The sequence below is a fragment of the Lepidochelys kempii genome, chromosome 2 (genome assembly GCF_965140265.1).
Source record: "Lepidochelys kempii isolate rLepKem1 chromosome 2, rLepKem1.hap2, whole genome shotgun sequence".
Classification (NCBI taxonomy): Eukaryota; Metazoa; Chordata; order Testudines; family Cheloniidae; genus Lepidochelys; species Lepidochelys kempii.
The window spans coordinates 89,305,008-89,327,216 of NC_133257.1; the positions used below are offsets into that span (position 1 = coordinate 89,305,008).

Genomic DNA, 22,209 nt, shown 5'->3' on the forward strand with positions numbered 1-22,209 from the left:
TGGTCCCTGGCATGGGCTAGCAATATGAGTATGTATCCAGTGTCCCTGGGGGCTTATACTAGGGCCTGTGCTGAAGCCTGTGCCACCACATCTTCATTACTGTTGTTACTATCACTAATTAGATGAATTGGGTATGCCTACCTGTGCTACAATTCACATGTTAATTGGCAGTGTAGACATACCCTAAATGTAAAGATGGTTGATGTACTTGTTTTCAAGGTCTCTTTAATTTCAATCTAAATATTTTAAGGAATAAAATCAAAGGTGGATGAACTAAAAGCAGCCTATGATCGAGAAGAATCTCCCAACTTGGAGGAATATGAGCCGAATACCATAGCCAGCTTGCTGAAACAATATCTACGAGAACTGCCTGAAAACTTGCTTACCAAAGAGCTAATGCCCCGCTTCGAAGAGGCTTGCGGGAAGAGCACAGAGGGGGAAAAAGTTCAGGAGTGCCAACGCTTGCTAAAGGAGTTGCCAGAGTGTAACCATCTCTTAATATCTTGGTTGATTGTGCACATGGACCATGTTATCGCAAAGGAACTAGAAACAAAAATGAACATCCAGAACATTTCTATAGTGCTCAGCCCTACTGTTCAGGTACATGCACAACCCAACAAGTATGTGAGCTGTATTGCAGTCCTAGCAAGAGATTCTTTAAAACGTCCTCCTCTTAGAATTGTACACACAAACTATATAGTGCAGTTGAATAATAGCTTCTCTTCATGTATTCTTCAGGACTTCATATTTTGGTTTTACTTATTCCTAATGTGGGCTGGTCTGAAATCCAGATGAACATATTTGGCCTTTAAATATAGTTAAATAATGTAAGCATTATAAACACTGCTGTATGACTAGTTTTACAAGTAAGCTAACAGTGTGCAGTGAGAGAGGAGGAGTGGAAACCTTTGACACCTATAGTTGCACACACACTTCATTAGAATTTGTTAAAGTTAGTGGTTTAATGATTTATCATTGAACAATATTGTATTATTGCTTATAATATCAGGCCAGTCAATCCAGTTCTGTAAACACAGATTTTCCTCCTGAAATAATTATTTGGGTATATTGGCTAAGTATCAATTAACATATTATCAGAAGAAATCAAATGGACCTAGTAAGAGTTTTGAGCAATAACTGGATTACAGCTTAATTTCTAATGATACTTTATATATTTTAAATTAGTCTCTGTTTAGAATTGGAGTTTTGCTGCATAACGCACTTTGTGATTGGGGTTTTTTCAAATCTTACTTCATGATTTTATAATCTCAGTAAGGCCCTCAATAAGGCAAGAGGGTTGGGTTTTACTCACTGATACTTTGGTGTGGCAGCTACGCTGTCCTGTCCTCCTCTCTAACAGAATAGGCATGAAATTAATGCAGCGTAACTCATGTCTTGTCATGTCTTGTTGCTTAAATAGATTTAGGCAATAACATAACATTGGTGTCAGAACTGTCACTTATTTCAACACAAGTAGTGAATTTCCATTTGATAGATCATATCAAAACAAATCTAGTCTCAAGGCAATGAACATAACGCAGCTCTTTCAAAAACATTTTGTGGCCAGCTTTTTTCCCCCTGTTTAAAGTATTTGAGATGTGTTAAAGTATATTTTAAATCTCTTGAAATATTGGGGAGAAATAGAGCAAATAGTTATTCAGTAGGCATAACTCAATGATTCCCTTTTTTTTTTTTTTTAACATTTCACAATATGGTAGACATTACTTGCAGCCCTGTACGGAGTCTGTTAATGGATTATCCTTTAAAACTGTAAATACTAGTTTAGCTGAAGTCTGTATCTGTAAGGAAGGGGGGGTATCATTCTGAGCATTTTATCAAACATGATGTTTGCATTCTAGGCTATGTGGTCTAGTAGAGTTATAAAATGTGTTCTCATTAACCCTTTAGTCTCAGAGTTAGGCCAGTCTACACTACAGACTGATATCAGTGTAACTACTTTGCTCAGGGGTGTGAACAATCCAGACCCCTGAAAGACATAACCCTCCATGTAGACAGCACTATGTCGGTGGGAGAGCGTCTCCCATTGACATAGCTACTGCCTCTCAGGGAGGTACATTAACTACACCTACGGGACAAGTTCTCCTGTTGGTGCAGGCGCATCTTCACTTAAGCGCTACAAGGCACAGCTACATTGGTGCGGCTGCACTGATGCAGCGTTTTAAGGGTAGATTTGCCCTCAGTTTCCTGATGTTCCTGGCTTACTCCAGATTTTTAAGGTTCTGAGTTTTTCATACCCACTGATATCTAAAAACAGTAGCAATTGAATGAGGTAATATAGTCTACTATAAAGGAGTCGCTAAGTCTGTTAAGCACAGATGTAATGACAAATGATCATTCTCATTTTGCAGTAAGCTAGAGAGAAAAATCAGCTTGGTGGATAAAAGGGAAAAAACATAACTGGTGCAGTACAGTTCTTGTAAGGTCTCTCTTGTCTGTCACTAGCACTGACTTCACATTTTTGTGTATGGAGAAAGGCCTAACAAGACACTAGCAAATTTCTGTGTCTACCATTTATAAAGCTAATTATTGCAAGCCAGCAACTTTTAGCTTGGAAATAGAATGTGTCATGGTCACCAGAGGGTACAGTGATGAGAGACCACAAAGTGAATACAGCGTGGTCACGCTTCCTTTAGGCTCGCAGCAGATCATGAATTTCAGACATAATTTTATTTTAAACTAACCCTTGAATCTTCTAGAAGTAGTATTGATTAGCTTGTCTGAACAGAGTTGTAGCTATATCCCAAAGATGGAAAAAAGCTTACATCCTTTGTCCGGTAAGATACAATGTAGGGCAAACGTACCATTGATAATAAAGGACATTGTGTTAAAAAATCACTTTCTGAAGTAGTATTTTCACTGTCATTTCTTCCCAGATCAGCAACCGTGTCCTGTATGTATTTTTTACACACGTCCAAGAGTTCTTTGGAAATGTGACTCTAAAGCAGGTGACAAAACCCCTTCGCTGGTCTAATATGGCAACGATGCCAGCACTGCCAGAAACACAGGAAAACATTAAAGAGGAAATCAGACGACAGGTTTGTCTTTACCTCAGTGTGTCTGGCCTGAAGATTATGTTCTTGTTCAGGCAGCTGAGACCTGATGGAAGTAGATCTCATAGACAGTAGTGATGACTTTTAAATTCCCATGTGCTGTAACAGTTTGCTGTAAACTCAGTAATGTGGCTAAGTAGTTGGTATTTTGTTAATGTTACCATTGTATTTGGGGGAAGATATGTTGTACTTCTGTAGAGGCGTATCGAAAAACCAAGTCTTGTACTAATCACCTTGTGAGCTATTCAAGGATTTTCTTGATGTATGGGGATAATGGGGACAATGTTTTGCAGGTAAGTGGTTTGTGTAATATCCCTTAATAGCATGCTCGAGGAGTTATTTAAATGTGTCTGAAGTTCATTACTAACAGGCCAACAAAATGTGGTAATAGGGGATGTGATACAGAGTTCCAAACTTGTGGAACTGGAAAGGTGACTTTCCTCAGGGACTGCTTCTCTGGTGCATTAGGGTTGCTTTGTGCTGCCTCAGCAGTCTCTTAGAACTGGTTTGCCAGGCTACTGGAAGATTTCGCCTTGCCTATGGAAATCCATGGGTGATGCAGAACTGCTGCAGCACCTCTTACACCACCTGGTTTTCAGTGCATGAGCAGGAGCTGAGGCATCCCTATATAGTGGTGACTCCAACTGCTATAACATTGCCTAGGAGCTGCAGCAGTTGGTCTAAAATACAGCAGACTTCAGACTGCTCTGGATTGGGGTGTTAGCGCTCGAAGGGCAACTTTCCAGTCCTTCTCCTAACATGTGCTGCACACTACACTTCTGAAATAGAAGATAAGGGCCAGGATTTCTGGGAAAATAGATATTGGTTATAAGTGTCTTTTGGAATGGGTTCAGCTCTCTGGAATTCAGTTGAGGGCTGAAGAGCTAGCTAAACAGAGGTGCCTTCCATGAGTATGGGAGAAGAGGGACACTAATAACCCACTGAATCAAGGAAGGAGAATGGAAAAAGGAGCTAGAACTATTTGAATTTTCTTCTGGACAAGTTGCAGTTCAACGTTAATGTAACTTCTAACATGTACTACCCATGCTAATGCTGGTGGTTTTCCCATATCATTCCTTAAGACCTCCAGAAAAGATCTTTTGTGATAGTAGTAAGTTTAGATAAGGGGAAGGAAAGGGTATCTTATTTTATAAGTCTTTTGAATGGACTTTCCTCTGTGTATAAAGATTTGTGCATTTTGACGTCTGTCTCTGCTTCCATGTGTCTTACATAATTTTCTGTGTTGGTGCATTCTTGGCGTCCAGTCTTTATTATTGAAAATTAGCACTAAGGATAAACTTGAAATCGCAACTTTCCCTAACTTGATTCTGCTATTTATAATTAAAGGAACTGTAATTTGAGGTGGTGAGGGAAAGCAGCCCCATGTAAATAATTTATTATTTGTATTACTGTAGCACCTAGGAGCCCTAGTTAAGCACCAGGTGCTAAGGGCTGTACAAATCCAGACCAAAAAGATGGTTCCTCCCCCAAAGAGTTTACAGTCTATCTATAAGACAAGACACAACAGATGGATACAGATAGATGGGGGAATACAAGGACAGAATGAGACAATGTGGTTAGCATGATAGGTAGTGATCTCAGCACACTAGTAACCTAACTGTTGCCAAGTGTTTTGCAGGCATCTCAGAAAAGAAGAGTTTTAACCAAGGATTTGAAGGCTGGTAATGAAGAAATTTTGTGGATGTTTTCAGGGAGCTCCTCCCAAACAATAGGGGCAGTACAGACAAAAGCAAGAAGGTGCTTGTTTGAAAATTTAATAAGAAGGCAATGAAGAATGGTATAATTTGCTGACTGTAGGCAGGCATCAACATCTCAGTAGTGAATGAGAGACAATAGGTAGGATAGAGAGAGTAGCCGTAAAAGGTCTTGAAAGTGAAGACAAGTAGCGTATGTTTGATGTGATGGGGAAGGGAGGAGCCAGGGGAGGGATAGAAAGAGAGAATGTGACCTGGCCAAAGCAACAAGCTCAGAAAATGATCTTTGCAACAGCATTCTGAATGGATAGGAGCAGGGCAAGATTGCATTTGTCAAAGCTAAAGGAAAGGATGTTGCAGTAATTGAGATGCAAGATGATGCGAGCCTAGATGAGTTTCAGTTGTGTGGATGAATAGGAAAGTCCATACGTTTATAGATATTACACAGAAACAATCGGAAGATTTAGATATAGACTGGAAGTGGGGACCTATGTAGAGTTGTTAGTCAAGTATGATGGCCAGGTTATGGGTCAGTGACAAACAGGATGGTAGCATTGTCCACTAAGAAAGAAGGTAGGGAGAGGGATTGGAGGGCGGGGAAATTAAGAATAATGTTTTCTAGCCTTGTGGAGCTTGAGCTGAGAGCTTGAGATCCCCAAGGAAATGTCGGAATGACAGGGCAAGATTTTAGTTTGTACAGAAGATGAAAGGTGTGGAGTAGAGAGGAAGATCTGAGAGTCATGTGCAGAGAGATAGTAGTTGAATTTGTGCTTGTGGAGGAGATTACTCAGAAATAAGGTGGAAAAGGAGAAGAGAATGGGACCAAGGACAGAGCCCTGTGGAATCCCCATAGAAAGTTGGAGGGTGGATGAGGAGGATCCTTTGAAGGACACACTGAAGGAGCAATTAGAGAGATGGGAGAACCACAAGAAGACAATCTTGGAAGCCAAGGTGGAGGACAAGATTTCAAGAAGAGGAGCGTGGTCAACAGTGTCAAAGGTCGCTGACAGGTGAAGGAAGGTACGGATGGAGTACTAGTTCTGACCTTTGGCAAGAATGATTTTGGAATGCAAGAAGAGGAATCCAGATTGGAGAGGGTCCAGAATGGAATTGGAGGAGAAGAACTCCAAACAGAGAATGAAAACAGCATGTTCAGTGAACTTAAAGATGAAAGGAAGACAGGGCTGTAGTTGGAGAGGCAGCTCGGGTCAAGGGTCAGGTTTTTAGATTTGAAAGACTAAAGCATGATCATATTGTGAGAGGAAAGAGCCAGAGGGGGAAGAGAGATTAAGGAGAAGAGTAAGGGAAGGGGTCAGAGTGTGTGCAAGGGAGATCAGGAAATGTAATAGGGTCACTGGGAAGTGGAAGGTTTAGAGGAGAAGTGCAAACAAGAAACTTCTGCGTCTGTGACAAGAGAGGCGGAGGAGGAGAGGGTTGTAGGGGAGGGGGAAAGGTCTTGTCTTTTTGTCAGTTTTCTCTTGGAAGTAACTGGCCAGATCCTGTGTGGAGAGGAAAGTGGAGGGTTTAAAGAGCAAGTCAAAGTTGATGAAAAGGCAGCTGGGATTGAGGACATGGAATAATTAAATTGGAGAAGTAGAGTAGTTTTAGCTAGGAAGATGACAGAACTGAAAGAGGAGCGAATGAATCTGTAATAGAAAAAATTGGCCGAGTCATGGGATTTGTGCCAGAGACACTCCACAGAATGAGAGCAGGATTGGAGGAAGAGGCTGGTTGGGGTGGCCCAAAGGTGGGGATTGGCAGGGCAAACTTTGTGATGGGAGATGGGCAGAAGAGTCAACGGTGGAGGAGAGAATCAGTGGAACAATCATATCCGTGGAAGAAAAGCTAAATCTAACATCCGACAAGGAAGGAGTAGGGTGATGTCTGTTTAGCCATGAGTGCTTTACACAACCAAAAAGAAGGTTGTTATGAGAGCAATGGAAATTAAGCTTTTTTCCCCTCTAGAAGGAAACCAGTGAGTTCCCTACTTGCAGTCCAGGTTCTTGTGTCTACAAGAGATTGTGGTATTTTTCCGTTTCCCTTTCTGTAAAATGGGGATAATGTATTGACCTCTTTTTGTAAAGCACTTTGAGGCCTACTGATGAAATGCACTGTATAAGAGCTTGGTAGTGGTGGTGGTATTGTGTATTATTAGAATGTAGTTGTATAGCACTGAGTGGTGAATATGATGCTTTTGGTGTTATTCTAGGAGTTCCTTTTGAACTGTTTACATCGAGACTTGCAGGCGGGGATAAAAGACTTATCCAAAGAAGAGAGATTATGGGAGGTACAAAGAATTTTAACAGCCCTCAAACGGAAACTAAGAGAAGCTAAAAGACAGGTGGGTCATTTTATCTGTTCATTGCCAAACCTTTTAAATTCACAGATTGTAATTGCTGTGAGAATATTTTTGACCCTGTTCAAAGTGGTTTTGAAATTTCCTGTTATAATAGCTTCAGTGACATGCACAGGTTTTGTTTTGTTTTGAACATGAAACTAACTCATCTTCAGGACCTCTCATTGCAATGTGCTGGAGGTGTTCTAAGAGAGGGTTAAGATGTGTTTGATTCGCATTTAGAAAGGGTAAATGTTGTGATGGGATTTTGGTTTGATTTTCTTGTTGCATATCCTGTCTGTCTGATCTTGTTCTTAGCTTGTAAGTACTAAAAAAGGCAAATGGAGGATTTTCTAAACATTGAAGTTGCTGTGTAATGCAAGCATCTGGCAGGACTGAGTAGATAATTAAAAGGTTTGCTATATTCAGGGTTCCAAAAGGATGAGAGTTTCTTAAATGTGAGAACAGAAATGGATTTTTAGAGGAATAGGTGAGCAGTTAATTACTTTGCTTATGTCAACATACCACATAAGTGCCTGAGTCCTACTGGTCCATTTGTTTCAAAAGGACGTCCATTTAAAATTGCAGTTCTAAAGGCTCACAGCTGTTCAGTAGGAAAGGGCTTGAATTTTCCCATTTCACTGAATTTGTTTTTACCCAGTGCTTTGCTGTTGTTGAGTTGTGCTTTCATTCCAGTTTTTGATTTTCAGTCTTTGGTTACATTGACCTTGAGCCTTAGGAATCTGTTCATCAAACACATCACTATGGTGCGCATAAAGCAATATGTCCTGAGCAGCCAATACATACAACTCCAATTGATTATCTACCCTGGAACATCCACAGTCTGCTCTAAACATACTGCTTCCCCGGAACAAGTAAATCCAAAAGCTGTCCTTATTTAACTACCATGTGTCCCAGAAAGGAGGACTAGTGATGAATGACTTCTGGATACTGTTTTAAAAAACTTGAAATAAAAACAGAAACCTTCTCTGGGGATGACTCTAACAATACATGCTAGCTTTGGACAGATACGTGAACAGGATTCTATTATATAATGTGGTGATGTGGCCAGGTAGCCTTTTAATCCAAACTTCTGTCACTGCAGGAGTGTGAAACAAAGATTGCTCAAGAAATTGCCAGTCTTTCGAAGGAGGATGTGTCCAAAGAGGAAATGAATGAAAATGAAGAAGTTATTAATATCCTACTCACTCAGGTGGGTGGTGTGTTTAATCCCATTTTCCTTCTATTCTTCTTACCCTTCTGTTAATATACCAGCAAAACAAGTTTTGGAAAACGAACCAATGACTAAAGAGAAGCAAATATATTTCAGGTTTATTAAAGAAACCTTTGCTTGTTAGTAAAGTTAGTCAGTTAAAGAAGGCTGTAATGTTCTGTTATTCTCTGTGTTTGCACCATGGAAAGCCATGATATATTGTCTGAGTGGTAGGTCAGAAAGTTCAAGAATGGGGAAGGAATAGGTGGCTGACTGCTGGAATGATCCTGAGGCCAGAGTAGGCACACACTGTAACAGGTGCTGAAAAATACTGTACACGTGAAGCGTTCATATTTCTATTTCATATTTAAACATTTTTATATCTAGTACCACAATTTTTCCTTAATATAATCTAGTTAACACTTTTACCTGTTTCACTGTTAACCAAAGAGAGGAGAGATTATTCTATTACGAGGTGTTCCACAGTCTGATCGGTGTCTCATTTTGGCATCACCTCTAGGTGGAGCTTGGGTTGTGGGAAGAATTTTCAGAGTACTACCACTATTTTCCCCAGTCTGTTCCCGAACTGGATGAAGATAAAGACCCACCCCCCCTTTTTTTTTTCTCTCCGTTTTAATTGTGTCTGTGAAAGTTTTGATGATTTGAGTGCTGAGGTGAGGCTGGACATATAAGGCTGGTTTTGAAAGTTTTGAACAGAAAGTGTAATGTACATTACAATAGAAATGTACTGATTAACTGAGCACTTCACATTGATGCATCACAGTTATATTTAATTTAAATGCTATAGAAAAGCGTTGAATCCTCCTGACTTACCTGGAGCCAGAGGAGTCATCCTCCCCTGAAAACACTTCAACTCCAGCACACATGCTTGCAGTCTACTTGAAATTCAGAGTTTAAAACCTACTTTCTCACCCAGAGTGAGAGTCACAAAAGTACTTCGGTGGCAAAACCTCACACTTGGGTGTCTAGGCACCTAAATCCCAGTTTTAGGTTCCACAAAACTCCTGCTAAACCCTGGAGGCACCTAAACTCACTCGGTGTCTGCATTTTCAGAGTATAAATTCCCTCTGTGCCTAGGTTTCTGCCTCTGAGTGTGCGCACTGCTGCCTCCCTCTAGGTGTTGGGATACCTACCTTCTGCCTGAGCCCCAGTGTGATGCACAAACCAGGGAAAGGTAGGCGTTCTCCTGCCAATCTTGTGTGTGGAGCCTGACCTGGTAGGTGTGCTCACAGGCCACCTATTTCATCAGTCAAAAAGTGGCTAGAGGCAGCAGCACCGACTTTATAACTTTTATCCTGGTGATTGGAGCACTTGCCTGGGATGTGGGAGATACACATTCAGTTCCCCCACCTGAGGGGGGGGGAAAGGATTTGAACAGGAGTCTCCCACCTCTGAGTGCTCTGAGCTATGGGATATTTTGATCTGGGGTTCCCTCAGTCTCTCCTGTTGAAGCTGTTCCACTGTGGATTAATAACTAGGTACTGGAACAGGGACCTGGGTGTCTCAATACCCAGGGGGATGCCCTAACCACCAGGCTATGGAGTCCTTCTTGCTCTCTGGCCCAGTGACTCTTTAGTTATTTATCCACAGGAGCTCTTAAAGGAGCCCCACATCAGAATATTCACTAGCTCAGAGATTAGAGCATGCTGAGAGGTGGGAGACCCCTGTCAAATCCTTTCTCCCTCTGTGCCAGAGAGGGGAATTGTACCTGGGTCTCTCACATCCCAGTTGCCTCTGGGCTACAGGGTATAAGGTGGGTGCCACCACCTCTTCCTCTTCTGGCCATTTTGTGTGGGTTTAGACTGGTGCCTAACTCATTTTCCCAAGAAATGTCTTAGGCGCCCAAGCCCCCTGACTCCAGGAGAAGAGTTCCCATTTGAGAGAGAGGTGCCTAGCTCCTTGAGAGCGGCGAGAGTTAGGACCTACTGTCATCTGCATCTCCCATTGGCTAATTTAGGCGGTTCCCTGCCTGGCATGCTGGCTTTTGTGAATTGCAGCCTAAGTCTCCTATATCTCCCTGTTCGTTGTATAGGGAATCTAGGGTCTAACTCAGGCTTTGTGAATCACAATGTTGTGGTGTTCCTGTAATTTTGTAAGGTGGCTAAGTGTTAGGTATTGCAACACTGATCATCCCAATGCCTAAGTCCCTTTGTGAATATGGGCCCCAGTGTCTGATGTACACTATGCTCATGATGAAAGGGGATGAGCTACTCACAACTCTCATTGGCTTCAGCCCGTCAGGTCAGACTTCCAGTTGTTAGCTTTCTCTCTCTTCCTCTCGAATGCCTGAATGAGAGGCAAGACTGAAGCATTTACTGTTCAAGTAACTCATACCGTTGTTCTCCTTCACTTCTCTTGTTCATGCCTCACACTCTATAGTTCCTCTTTCCAAATATAATTGGAAGCTTTTCAGTAACATTTTCCTACAGATCTCATTCTTGCCCGCTTTTTACTGTGTTATCGACAACAAGGTAACTAAAAACTTGTCACTTAAGGAGGCTCATTAGGTTTGATGTAATAAGTTAATCTTGTCTTATTGGATAGGTTGCTTGCTAGATAGCAAAATAAGTTCTGTGGGCTTCTTAAACCCTTTAGATGTGTTATTTTTTAAAAGTATAATTAAAAAAAAAAAAAAGGTAAGTGGAGGTGTTTCCTTCCTCAGTTCTGCATTCTTTGCTCCTAGCCTCTTTGGAATTGACACGGGAGTGTAGGTTTAAAGTTTGTTTTATCCATTGGTTTTAAGTAAGCAGGCTAGAGTAAAGGACTCAGAATTTCCAGATCTTTCAAACAAGAAACACCTTTTCTTAATACTGGGAGGCTGGCACAAGTGAAAGGAGACAAAGGCCTTGGCTCATATATGAGGCCTGGCAGGAAAGAGATTAGTGTGTGGGGTGTTTGTTATGTGGAGAGAGTAGCGAGGGAGGTACACAGCGTTTTTGTCGTCTTTGTCCCAGACCACTGTTTTGCCACCCACCTCATCCGTTCTTCCCCATCCATCATGACACTCTTCTGCCATAATTCTTGCCACCCACTTTCTATCTTTCAAGGTGAGTTTAGGACTTGTCTGCTTCTGTACTTGGTCCCAGTGTTTCCCCTTTGATTTGAGCTTTGGCACCTAATGGAGTCTGGGGAGCAGGAAATCCCAGCCTCACACCGTCTGGCTTGTGCTGGAATTTGGTGAGCCATAGCGCACAACAGTTCAGTAAGAAGATCTCAAAGCAGACGTAACTGGATCCCAGATTAATCTTGGCTGTGAGAGCTGATGGACCAGAGGAGTAGAAAGGTTGGCCAGCCTGTCCGCATACATCCACACTAGGACAAAACCGTGCTTTCAGCATAATTACCTGAAGTGTTTCCAGAAAACAAAGTTGCTTGGTCACTTCTGAGGATGCAGCATTAGAAAGAAGGAACGCTGTAGTGTATTTTTTGTAGACCATAAATCCAAGACCTCATGAGGTGAATTAATTGATCATTGCAGGAGAATGAGATCTTGACAGAACAGGAAGAGCTACTGGCGACGGAACAGTTTCTGCGCAGACAGATTGCCACTGAGAAGGAGGAGATAGACCGTCTTCGAGCAGAAATAGCTGAAATTCAAAGGTAAGAAAAAGCCTGCTGACGTCAGATCCTCAGCCAGGCTAGAACTCTTACAGGAATTTCTGCTGTGATTGTATACCTCTTATAAAGGGTTGGATTTTGAAAAACGGAAGTGTGCAGTTCAAAATGCTAATGGAAAGGACAGGAACCTGATGAACATTACAGATTGCCTTGTTGCAGCTTTTGGGATATTTTCTTCTAGATCATAGTAACTTGTGAAGACCTTAAGCATAAAAAAATCCCATTGTCTTAATGGACAAACTGCCTTTTTTCTTTATTTCACCAAGAGTAGAATTTGCTTTTAAGAAAGAAAGAAAGAAAAAGAAAGAAAACGCTTTAGTTTTATAAATTGCTGCAGACTTTCAAATGGATAGGCAGGTGAAAATAGCTACTTTCTCACCTGCATTTCCAGCAAACTTACATGCGAACAGGGCTTAAATTAAGATCTCTTTTACCCTTTCAGTCGTCAGCAGCATGGTAGAAGTGAAACTGAAGAATATTCTTCTGAGAGTGAGAGTGAGAGCGAGGATGAGGAGGAGCTACAGATTATCTTGGAAGATTTGCAAAGGCAGAATGAGGAACTAGAGGTGAGACCAGTGCATTTTACCAAAATAACCTTTGCTTTTCATGCTGGCTTTCTTGGGGAGTGGGCTCCTAACCATGTGGAAGAATTTCTCTGAGGTGCAGTTTGGCAAGTGTTGCTCATTCTGTTCTCCGTGTAAAAGAGAGAGAACAGAGGATTACTTCAGTCTCTCTCTGGAATATATTTAATTCTCAGGAACCAATCCTGTTCTTTTTAAAAGTTAACTTCATTCCCCAGGGCTCCTGCACCATGTGCAGTCATTTCCCCATGTGCAAAGTGGGTGTAAATTGCTACCAAAAATGATTTAGTAGAGTCTCACCACCACTTTGGACAGGTGTAAACGACTGCACATGAGGCAGGGCCTGGAGAATGGATTTCTCAGATTTTTTCACACACAGCCCTTTCCATTTCTTTCATGCATCTGTCTGTTTTTTTCCTCCCTACAAACATATGAGACTCTCTCTTCACCTCCCCTCCCCTTTCTCTTCACCTATGCATTGTGTCTGAATTGTGACTCTTCATTTAAAAAAACAAACTTGGAGCTCCATTGCCCAGTTCAGGAATTGTTACTCACTGGAAAGCGACAAGAGCATTTTAAAAGAGGGGCATTGGTATCCAAAAATTAAATATAGATATTCCAGAGAGAGATTGAAGCAATTCTCTTACCTAGTGTGAGGAATAATTTTCCTGGGTATGGATAGTGTTACTTTAGCCAGCTAAGGAGAGCTCTAAGGTCCTTTCAGTCCCTTCTTCCCACTCTGAGGTTAGAGCTGTATTTCCTCCATCACTCTCCCAGCCCTATGGCTGGGAGTAAGATGTAACACTTGGTGTATAAATTCTGGTCTCTTGCTTGATGGTGCCTAGTGCTGTCAGGAGGCTCCTGGGTTAATGTCCTTTACAATTCTCAGTAGAAACTCTGTACTTCTACTGTTTGGTGCTTCCCATCTGAGGAACTTAAATACTCCTCAGTTATTAATAAACTACATCTCACAAACACCCTGTCAAGTACTGTTCTCATATTACTGCTGAGGCACAGAGGGTTAAGTGACATGCCTAAAGTCGTACAGAAAGTCTGTGGCAGAGCCAGGAATAAATCCTAGGTTTCTTGAATTCTAGTCCTGTGCTCTGACTAGCTAGCTGGTAACTTTAGCTAGCTGTTGATACACCATATTTGTAACTCAGACTGAAGATGGGGACGATTTAAGAAGCTGATTAAGAACAGACTCCAAAAAATTGATGTAAAGCTGCCTTGGTGCAAAAAATTAAAAGTAGCCCAGCTCTAAGAATAACATCAGAGACACTTCACTCTGTTTCTCAACTTGTAGATTTGTTTTTTAAACTGCTGTGCTCATTTTTATAGTAATTCCTGCTGGAGGGAGGTGGGGCAAGGTAGCTCCAGAACTAATTTAAATGTAAAGTCTCTTTGCAGTCCATGTTGGAACTGTCATCTGCCAAAACCTAATTAAGTATTTAACTCAAAATATAGTTTACAAAAATCTTAAACCAGCTCTGAACCTTTCTGTAGAGGGGTGGGCAGGAGTGCTCATTTTCTTGTCTGTGTGTATTTTTGGTGGGTGCAGCTGTTAGTCCATTGTCACCATAAATCTTCTGTTCCTTGTGGGGTTAATTTTTTTTCATGCACTCCATTTCTGTTAATTCCTGTGTGCGTATTTATGCACACGTGCACACACTTGTCTCTTTCCCAAGTTAGCAGCAAAGGTTACGTTGTGTGATACTCTATTCATGAGTCAGTAGGTACAGAAGTTACTGTTTTGTCATATTTTCCTTTCCCTTGCTCAAAAGATAAAGAACAATCATCTGAACCAAGCGATTCATGAGGAACGAGAGGCCATCATTGAGCTGCGAGTGCAACTTCGCCTGCTACAGATGCAGCGAGCAAAATCAGAGCAGCAGGTGCAGGAAGAAGATGAGCCAGAAAAGCGTGGGGGTGTTTCTCAACAGCAAAGAGACAGTGTCCTGGAGACAAAAGCAGCTAAAGAGCAGTCAAAGGCAGTCAAGGAGCTAGTCAAGCCATCGCCAAGCAAAGACAGGAAGGAAACTCCAATTTGATCAGGGTCCTTGGGTATTCATAAAATCAACTGGACTTAGCAAGGACTGTGCAACTTACTGTAATTCAGAGGCTAAAACTGCACAAATCTTTGCTGGCTGTGTACATTGTGTAAAGAATCTTGTCTTTTAAAACCCTTGAGATTTTTGTCTCCTTCACAATTGTGGATTCTGCCTATTAGGCTCAGGTTACTTTGGAGGACAAAGCAATTAGAGGTTGGAGGGTGCAGAGGAGTTTTCCAGCTAGTGTCAGATTATTGGAGACCAATTTGCTTCAGGTGACTTTAGATAATTCAGTAATGGTTTTATTTTAAACCAGAGCAATTATTTGTTTTCATCAGAGCAAAATTGGGAGGTCTCTTCTTTCCAGTCAATAAAAAGCAAAAACCTATCCACAAACATTAATTATTTGCCTTGTGAATCTATTCATTCTCATTCACAGTCATTTCTGCTTACCTGGTCACTCTTGCTTGTGCCTTTGATACCTTTCTGATGCAGATTATATACAAAGGAGCTTTAAATTCTTTCCCGTTTGGCTAAAATGTCTGAGACTTCAGGAGATCATCATTACCTAACACATCCTCATTTTACAGTTGTAAAATGTATTAAAATACATGTCAAATCTCACAGCTGTCCCTTTGTGGTGGAAGGTGTTCATCAAGAGCCAGTCAAGTCTTTTGGCAGTGTAGTGAACCCATTTGCTGGTTTGTAAACCAGTGATCCTCACCATCATACGTGTATAACATAGATGCTGTATTCACACCGCTAGTGCATAAGAGCAGCCTTTTCTTAGTACAGAGAAAGGGTCCATTTTCAAGTGTTTGGAATGCTCAGTTCAGTTCAAACTCAGCGACCGAAGCTTTAGCAGTTAAAGAGGATTGGTTAAGTTGTTTGCTTAGCTTAGAATAAGTTATCTTTGTCTAACCAAGCAATATATTGTTCCAGCTACAGAAATTTAAGCCATTCATGCTTTTCACATAAGTCTGATGAAAGATGCCCAGTGGAGGGAGCAGGGTTCAGCAATAGACATTTTTTTTCTGTAGTAACAATAACTGTGACTGACTTTTGGCTCAGCTATTTAGTGCTATCAGCAATCAAAGGCCTTCATAAAAATTGGCATTGTCGAGCCATTTTTATGTTTCAGATGCACTCATTTATATATGTCAAATGAAATGACGGTCATGAGACTAGTCAATAAATATTCAACTCAAAAAATATTGAAAACAACTCCACAGAGTGCTCACTGCCTATCTTGTTTCTAGAATCTGGATATTTATTTTCAGCACCTGTTGGATGTGGGTGTATTCTTTCTTTATCTATTGCACTGTTGTGAATCATGGGCCATGATTTCATTTTGTATAAATAATGCTTTGATATGTTATAGAAAACAGCCTCATATTTTTTTAAAATTTGGAGAACAGAATTTATGAAGATTGAGAATGTGATTAGGTGGCAGTTGTAAACATGTAAAGCATTCTCCCTTGCCTGTCTGTTACATGCATTTTATGTACGCTAGCAATATTTAAACATTTTCTTTAAATTCACTCTAATTTCTATCAAATTGTCATAGATTTTTCTAATCAGTGTTCTTCAGACAAATCTCTTAATATTGATTAACTTTTATTTTGTTAGGACCATATTCATCAAGCTAATAAATTCAACAGCCATTTGAAAATAGTTTGTAATGTATCTACCTCGCAGTAAATGTCCATCTTCCGAAAGCAGCCTAGCTCACTTTGCATGCGCAACTACCTTCCATTGTGTGTGGGGTTTGTTTTGTAGCAAACCCATCCCAATTAAACTATGAAATCAGTTTTTTGGATTGCTGTCCTCTAGGGACAGTTATCCTGGCATTTCTATTATGAAACTCTGCTGAGGAAAAAAACTGGTTCAAAGCTAACATTTAAGTCTTGTTTTAGATCTAATGAAAGGAAAGGAAAACAAATATTCAAAGGTCTGTGGTTTTCAAGACCCTAATTTTACTGCTGTAACTGAAAACGTGAACTAAAAGATTTACTTTTTGAAATGTGAATTCAGGCACTCGGTTCTGTTTCTCCTGCAGTTACCAAGCAGCTGCACCACCATGCTGCTTTAGGTGTTTGGGTTGTCACCAGCCCCTGTAGCTATAGGACTGAACACAGGTCTTTGCAAGTAAGTTCATCTCTTGTTTCTGTAATGCAGTTTGGTTGATCCATCTTATGTTAAGAATTTTAGTTCTAAAAGTTTCTGGAAAAAAATTCAATTCTCTTGAAAAAATAATTAAAGCAGATTATGTCCATGTTGCTAATTCACAACAGACCCTTTTTTAATATAAATCTGAAGAGCGGAGCTACTGTGCTTGAGTTTTTGGTGTGTGGAGTTATGGATTCAATTCTTAGTAACACTGTTGATGGGTTTTTCATCCATCAGTTTATGTACAGACAGGATACACTAAGAGGCCACTTGTACTTTGTCTGAGGTCAAGTAAGTCTTAATGAAAGCAGTGCTAGATCTAATACGTATCTTACACATGTAATGAGTTAGTGATCTCTTTGAAGGAGCCATTATACAATTAAAAGAACTGATTACTTTTAATTGGACAGTAAATGTAACTATGAAAGTAATTTTAATGATCTGATATTTTACACTACCCAGCTCACTTATAAGATGCCCTATAAGAAGAGCATCCCAAGGTGCCTTACAATAAAACTCAGCTGGAGGTATAATTAAAGGGAGTGTTGCCCCTAATCCTGAACTTCCCTGATCATCCAAGAAAATGCACTGAAGTTTGTCATTTAAAATAGAAAGGAAACCAGAGTATAAGGACCTAGCTGGCCTACTAAGTGGGAAACTTGGATAAACAACCACTCTAACAAATTAAAATGGACAAGTAGTAGCAGGAGGAGAGCTGGCATACAGAGTACATTACATCCATTTAATTTGCTTGCTATCATACTATGGCTATGGATCATACCTGACAGTAGTGTTCAAATGAGGAATGCAATAGCATTATTGGGCATTTATGCCGTTGCAGAATCAGCAGCCAAAATACCAGACTGAGCAAATTTAAACCTCCTGAAACCAGACTTCATTTTGTTATGCCTTTGTGGGCCAAACTCAAACAATGCATGTAATAAATAGCTAGTCATAATTGGACATGATGGTTTGAGCACCGATTGTATCAGTAATAATGAATCTGTTGTGTGTGTTGACTAGATTTAACATGGCCCATTGTTCTAATCTTATGAATATAAACATTTACACTGGTAACCTGTTTTGTAAATTCCTAATGCTAGCTCTAACTGAATACTGCAGAAGGGTGACACTTCTGGGCCACACCTAAATTAACTGTTCTTCAAATCCAGCTTAAAACCTTGTGCCCACACCATGAAGTACTTTAGTTGACCGTACCAGCACATGCTTCTGTTGAATTACTCCATTTACAAGCCATTTCAAAATGAACTCTCAAAAGGCCAGCTAAACAGTCTCACACCCCAGTGAGTAAAACTCTTTATAACCAAATTTAAATTAATTGTGGGGAGAAAACCAATGTAAAGCAGCAGGTTGTTATGTGCATCTGAAGTGGGAAGTTTTGAAGGCTGTTACCATCCTATTTATTGAAACTGTATTGAGCTATTTTAGACAACTATTTTTAATACAAATTAATCTTTTTCCAATAAAGTGTTTGTACCCTGAGAAGTAGCCGTTTGCAGTGAACTGTTGCCTACATGAAAGTTGCAGTTAGTGGTTTGTCAAATCTAGCAACAAGCAGCTGTTTTTATCAGTTCATGCCCCTGGCAGGACTCTGAAAAATGTCAGCCAGTGCTGACTTCAATCTTTTAGCAATCGCTCTGCAAGACCCAGATACCCCAAGGGCTAGATTACCTAAGAAACTTTTGTGTGGTGATGCTAAGCTTCATTATGCCTCACTTCTAGGTGCCTAGAAAATTGTTTATCCACAGTGGATAGTGCAAGATTAGGCCAGAGAGAGCACACAAGCATGAGAATAACTGGAGGGTGTGAATACACACAGCTGACTTTTCAAATTATTTATCCACTGTGAGATGGGGGAGGCCCATGTGAGAATAGCTCAGGAGATCGGGCACACTCCTGCAACATAGCAAATCCATTCCCCCACTTCCCCTCAGGTGGAATAGATACGTGAAGTGGGGAAGCTCCCAAATTCCTGTTGAGGTACCCTAAGCCCTGGGCTAAAAGTAAGGAGAATGGTTTCCCCACTGCAGCCATTTTGTGCACATTTGTCTATAGGGGCCTGATCTGGTAGGTGAGGTTGGAGCACACTGAGCAAGTCAGGCCCTGCAGGTGCCTTAAGTACAGGCACACCTAGCATCTCTGTGCATGGCTCTGGGCTTAGACACCAGGATGCCTGGTGTATGCCAAGGGGCTGTATCACAGGTGCAATTGGGAACTCACTGCAAAAGTTAAAGTGCTAAGTGATGTCCACTGCCTACAAGGTGTGGGTCACTGAATTGCAGTGGGGCTGATTCTGAGATTGAGGTGCGTATTGCCATTTTAAGTCCTTTTCTGAATCCAGCCCTGGGGGATGATTTTAAATCACTCCTATGCACAGCTGAAGCTGTTCCTTCATTAACATCAAAAAGTAGTGCATTGTTGGCCCCGTAGCTCAATTTCCATCTCCACTGGAATGACTGCAAGTAGAAAGCTGTCTAACTCTTACCCCTGCAACGTCTTCCTGGTCTTCTAACTGTCAAGCTGGCTTCTTTCCACCATCTAAGTCTAATGATGCTACAGGAGCCTCCAGCTTTTTGTGCAGGTGCCAAGGGTGTAATTTGTCTTGTGGAATGCTGACTAGGGCTCTTAACTGCCTGCGAGGGAACACACCCAGACTGATTGCAATGGAGGTTGCAGAATCCACCCCAACCGAAGGCACAATCCCTGTATGGGGCAAGGTGGGAGCAGCTAGGATCCCTCTCTACCAATCTGGCTGGCTAAGTGGCCTAAAGAGCTGCCCCAGGACCTGAAGCAGGGCTCAGGCAGGCCTTGTATAAGGCCAAGCAGCTGTTGTGGCAGAGGAGGAACATTCTCCCACCTGAGAAGCAGAAGTGGCTAAGACCCCACTCCCAAACCTCCCCAGGGATTTTCTTCTGTGAGGGCTGTGAACCAGGGCAACGGCCCCTTGGGCAGAGTTGGATCCCCACCACCACCAATAAATTACAGGCTGCAGTGAGGACACCAGCTCAGCCCATGGAGCATGCTTGGCTGATGACAAGACAGGGGGTCAGTGACTGGCCTTGGCTCTGCAGCCTGAGCCTGTGCGCTGATGTTGGAGGGACAGGCTGCTGTGGTCATGATTGCCTTAGCTCCTGGGGAGAATTTAAAAAATAGGTGGGAAAAGGCATCCAGGGTCATAAGCAGCCACACATGGAGGGCAGGGCTTGATAGGATCACCCACCCCTGAGGAATGGCAGGAGGGGAGAAGAGCCTATGGGGCAATTGCTTATCTTGAGTTCTGGCAAAGGAGGGGGAGGCTGGTCTTAGTCTCTCCCTCTTCCCTTAGAAGGGGCAAGTTTGTGCTCCCATGGTGGAGAGGTAATCAGCAGGAGAATGGAGCTTTGCCTGGAAAAAGATAAGGCCCTTCCAGCAAATGATCCAGCTCAATGCTCCAGCACTGGGCAACAACAGCTGCTGCTGCATCCACTTCAGTTACCTGCCAAATGCATCCTCCTTTCTCCAGCCACGAAACAGCAGGGAAGCTCTAGGCCTAGGAAAGCTTCATACCCCCCTGGCTAAGGCTGTGTGACTGTCACAGATTCAGTGAGTTTCTGTGACCTCCACAGCAGTCCCAGGCCACCAGGCTGCCCCCACAGCAGCAGTTTGGGTGTGGAAGGGGGCTTAGGCCTGAGGCTTGGGGGTAGGGCAGCGCTTACCTCAGGAGAAACTCCCTGGAAGTCACCAGCAGCATGTCCCTGCAGCTCATAGGCAAAGGGGCCAAGGGGCTTTGGGTTCCTGGCCAATGGGAGCGGTGGAGCCAGCACGAGTGGCATGGGCAGCACACGGAGCCCCCCTGGCCGGCCCTGCCCTTAGGCGCTGCAGGGATGTACGGGCCACGTCAGGGAAGCTATGGGCAGTGCGTGGAAGGGAGCCTACCAGCCCCACCAACCCTCCGCCCCCAGCACCAGCAGAGGTCCTGGGCCACACACCACCACACTCTTCCCCCCTACCTCAGCACCCGCAGCCCTTTGGCCCATGCTTTAGTTAGGGGTACCTAGTAGAAGTCATGGACAGGACACAGGCTGTGAATTTTTGTTTACTGCTCATGACCTGTCCATGACTTTTACTAAAAAGACACAACTCAAATATAGACTTACTCACAACCAGGGAAGCTAGCAGATTAGAAGGGGAGAGGGAGTTGCACACTCCTGCTTGCTTTAACCCAGTGGTACAGGAACAGGGAGAGTCAGGGGGCCATGGCCCTCCCACTTTTCACCAGGGAAGACCCCCCCCCCCGCCCCACCAGGCCCATAGCTGGTAGAGCCCGAACAGTGGTGGGAGCTGCTTTAAATAGCTCAGGCTAAGCTACCTTCCGTATTGCAGTACGAGAGGTCAGGATCTAAAACAATTGGCTCTTTAACAATCTACTGAAAGCTGAGTTGCGACACAAAGGAAGGGGAAGGAGAACACCATCCTTACTCACCTGGTTGGAAGAAAAGCAATCATTGCCAGATCACCAGTAGCAGAGAAAACTAGGGCAGGTGCTAATCTTTACTACACAAAATGATGAACTGGTGTACTAAGAGCCTTGATCAGCTTATAAATAATCACTGAGATGACAAAGGTTCAGAGAAAATAAACCAAACTTTCTATTATCTATAGGCTGCAGTAACAAAGAGGACCAAAAAAAGAAGGGCTCAGTTTGCCTCCCGTGTCTGTACCTGTAATGGGCTGGAGAGGAAGTCCCAATGGGTTTTCTGGGACTTGTATAGCTCATCTTAGGGAATCCACATTTCTGCTTTGCAAATAGGTTATATCAAAAGGAAATGAGATTTTAGTAGAAACCTCCACTTCTTCATTGAGCAGCCTCTGCCTATTCTCACTTGTGGGACCAAGGTAGCTGCACTGCGAGCCACTGATTCTTCTGATGTGCAGCATCTGTCACCCCTGCTTCATTCCAGGCTGGAGGCTTTAAAAAGGGAGAGTGGCTCCAACCTCAGCTCACCTCCCTTCTGATAGCTGAAGCAGCATCGAGTCTGGATTGTATGCAGTATCCTACACCTCAGTCTCACAGGTTTCTCTTTCTTTTTGCCTTTTGGAGGCTATGGTTGTTTATAGGTAGATTGCCAGACAAAAGGGGAGGAAGCTGCCTGTATGTCATGGGCATCCTCTAGATCAGCAGTTCTCAACTTGTGGCCAGCGAGCTGCATGTGGCCCAATTAGCACACAGCAGCAGCCCAACTGTGTGCTAAAGGCCACCAGGCCACACGGTGGCGTCCGGGTTCCCAGATGCTCGGCCACGTGTGGCAGGGGCTGCTGGCTGGCCGGCCCTGTGGAGTCTGAGGGCTGCCACATGAGGTCGAGGTCCGGGGGCAGCTTCAGGGCTGCCGGCCAACCCCACAGCATTGAGGTCTGGGCTGCTGCATGGCCAGGTT

The 22,209-nt window shown here is 42.6% G+C and overlaps 1 protein-coding gene across 7 annotated transcripts in view; it reads left to right on the forward strand.

Moving 5' to 3' along the window:
- The window catches only part of RALBP1 (ralA binding protein 1), a 97,731-nt gene extending 79,451 nt beyond the window's left edge, over positions 1 to 18,280 (forward strand). For all 7 annotated transcript variants that reach the window (XM_073331597.1, XM_073331596.1, XM_073331595.1 and 4 more), the window contains 7 exons: positions 251 to 600; positions 2,895 to 3,056; positions 6,996 to 7,127; positions 8,227 to 8,334; positions 11,834 to 11,955; positions 12,416 to 12,539; positions 14,339 to 18,280. In XM_073331597.1, the coding sequence (XP_073187698.1) occupies positions 251 to 600; positions 2,895 to 3,056; positions 6,996 to 7,127; positions 8,227 to 8,334; positions 11,834 to 11,955; positions 12,416 to 12,539; positions 14,339 to 14,605 (1,265 nt within the window). In that variant the 3' untranslated portion in view covers positions 14,606 to 18,280. The remainder of the gene's footprint in view (positions 1 to 250; positions 601 to 2,894; positions 3,057 to 6,995; positions 7,128 to 8,226; positions 8,335 to 11,833; positions 11,956 to 12,415; positions 12,540 to 14,338) is intronic.
- The last annotated feature ends 3,929 nt before the right edge of the window (positions 18,281 to 22,209 follow it).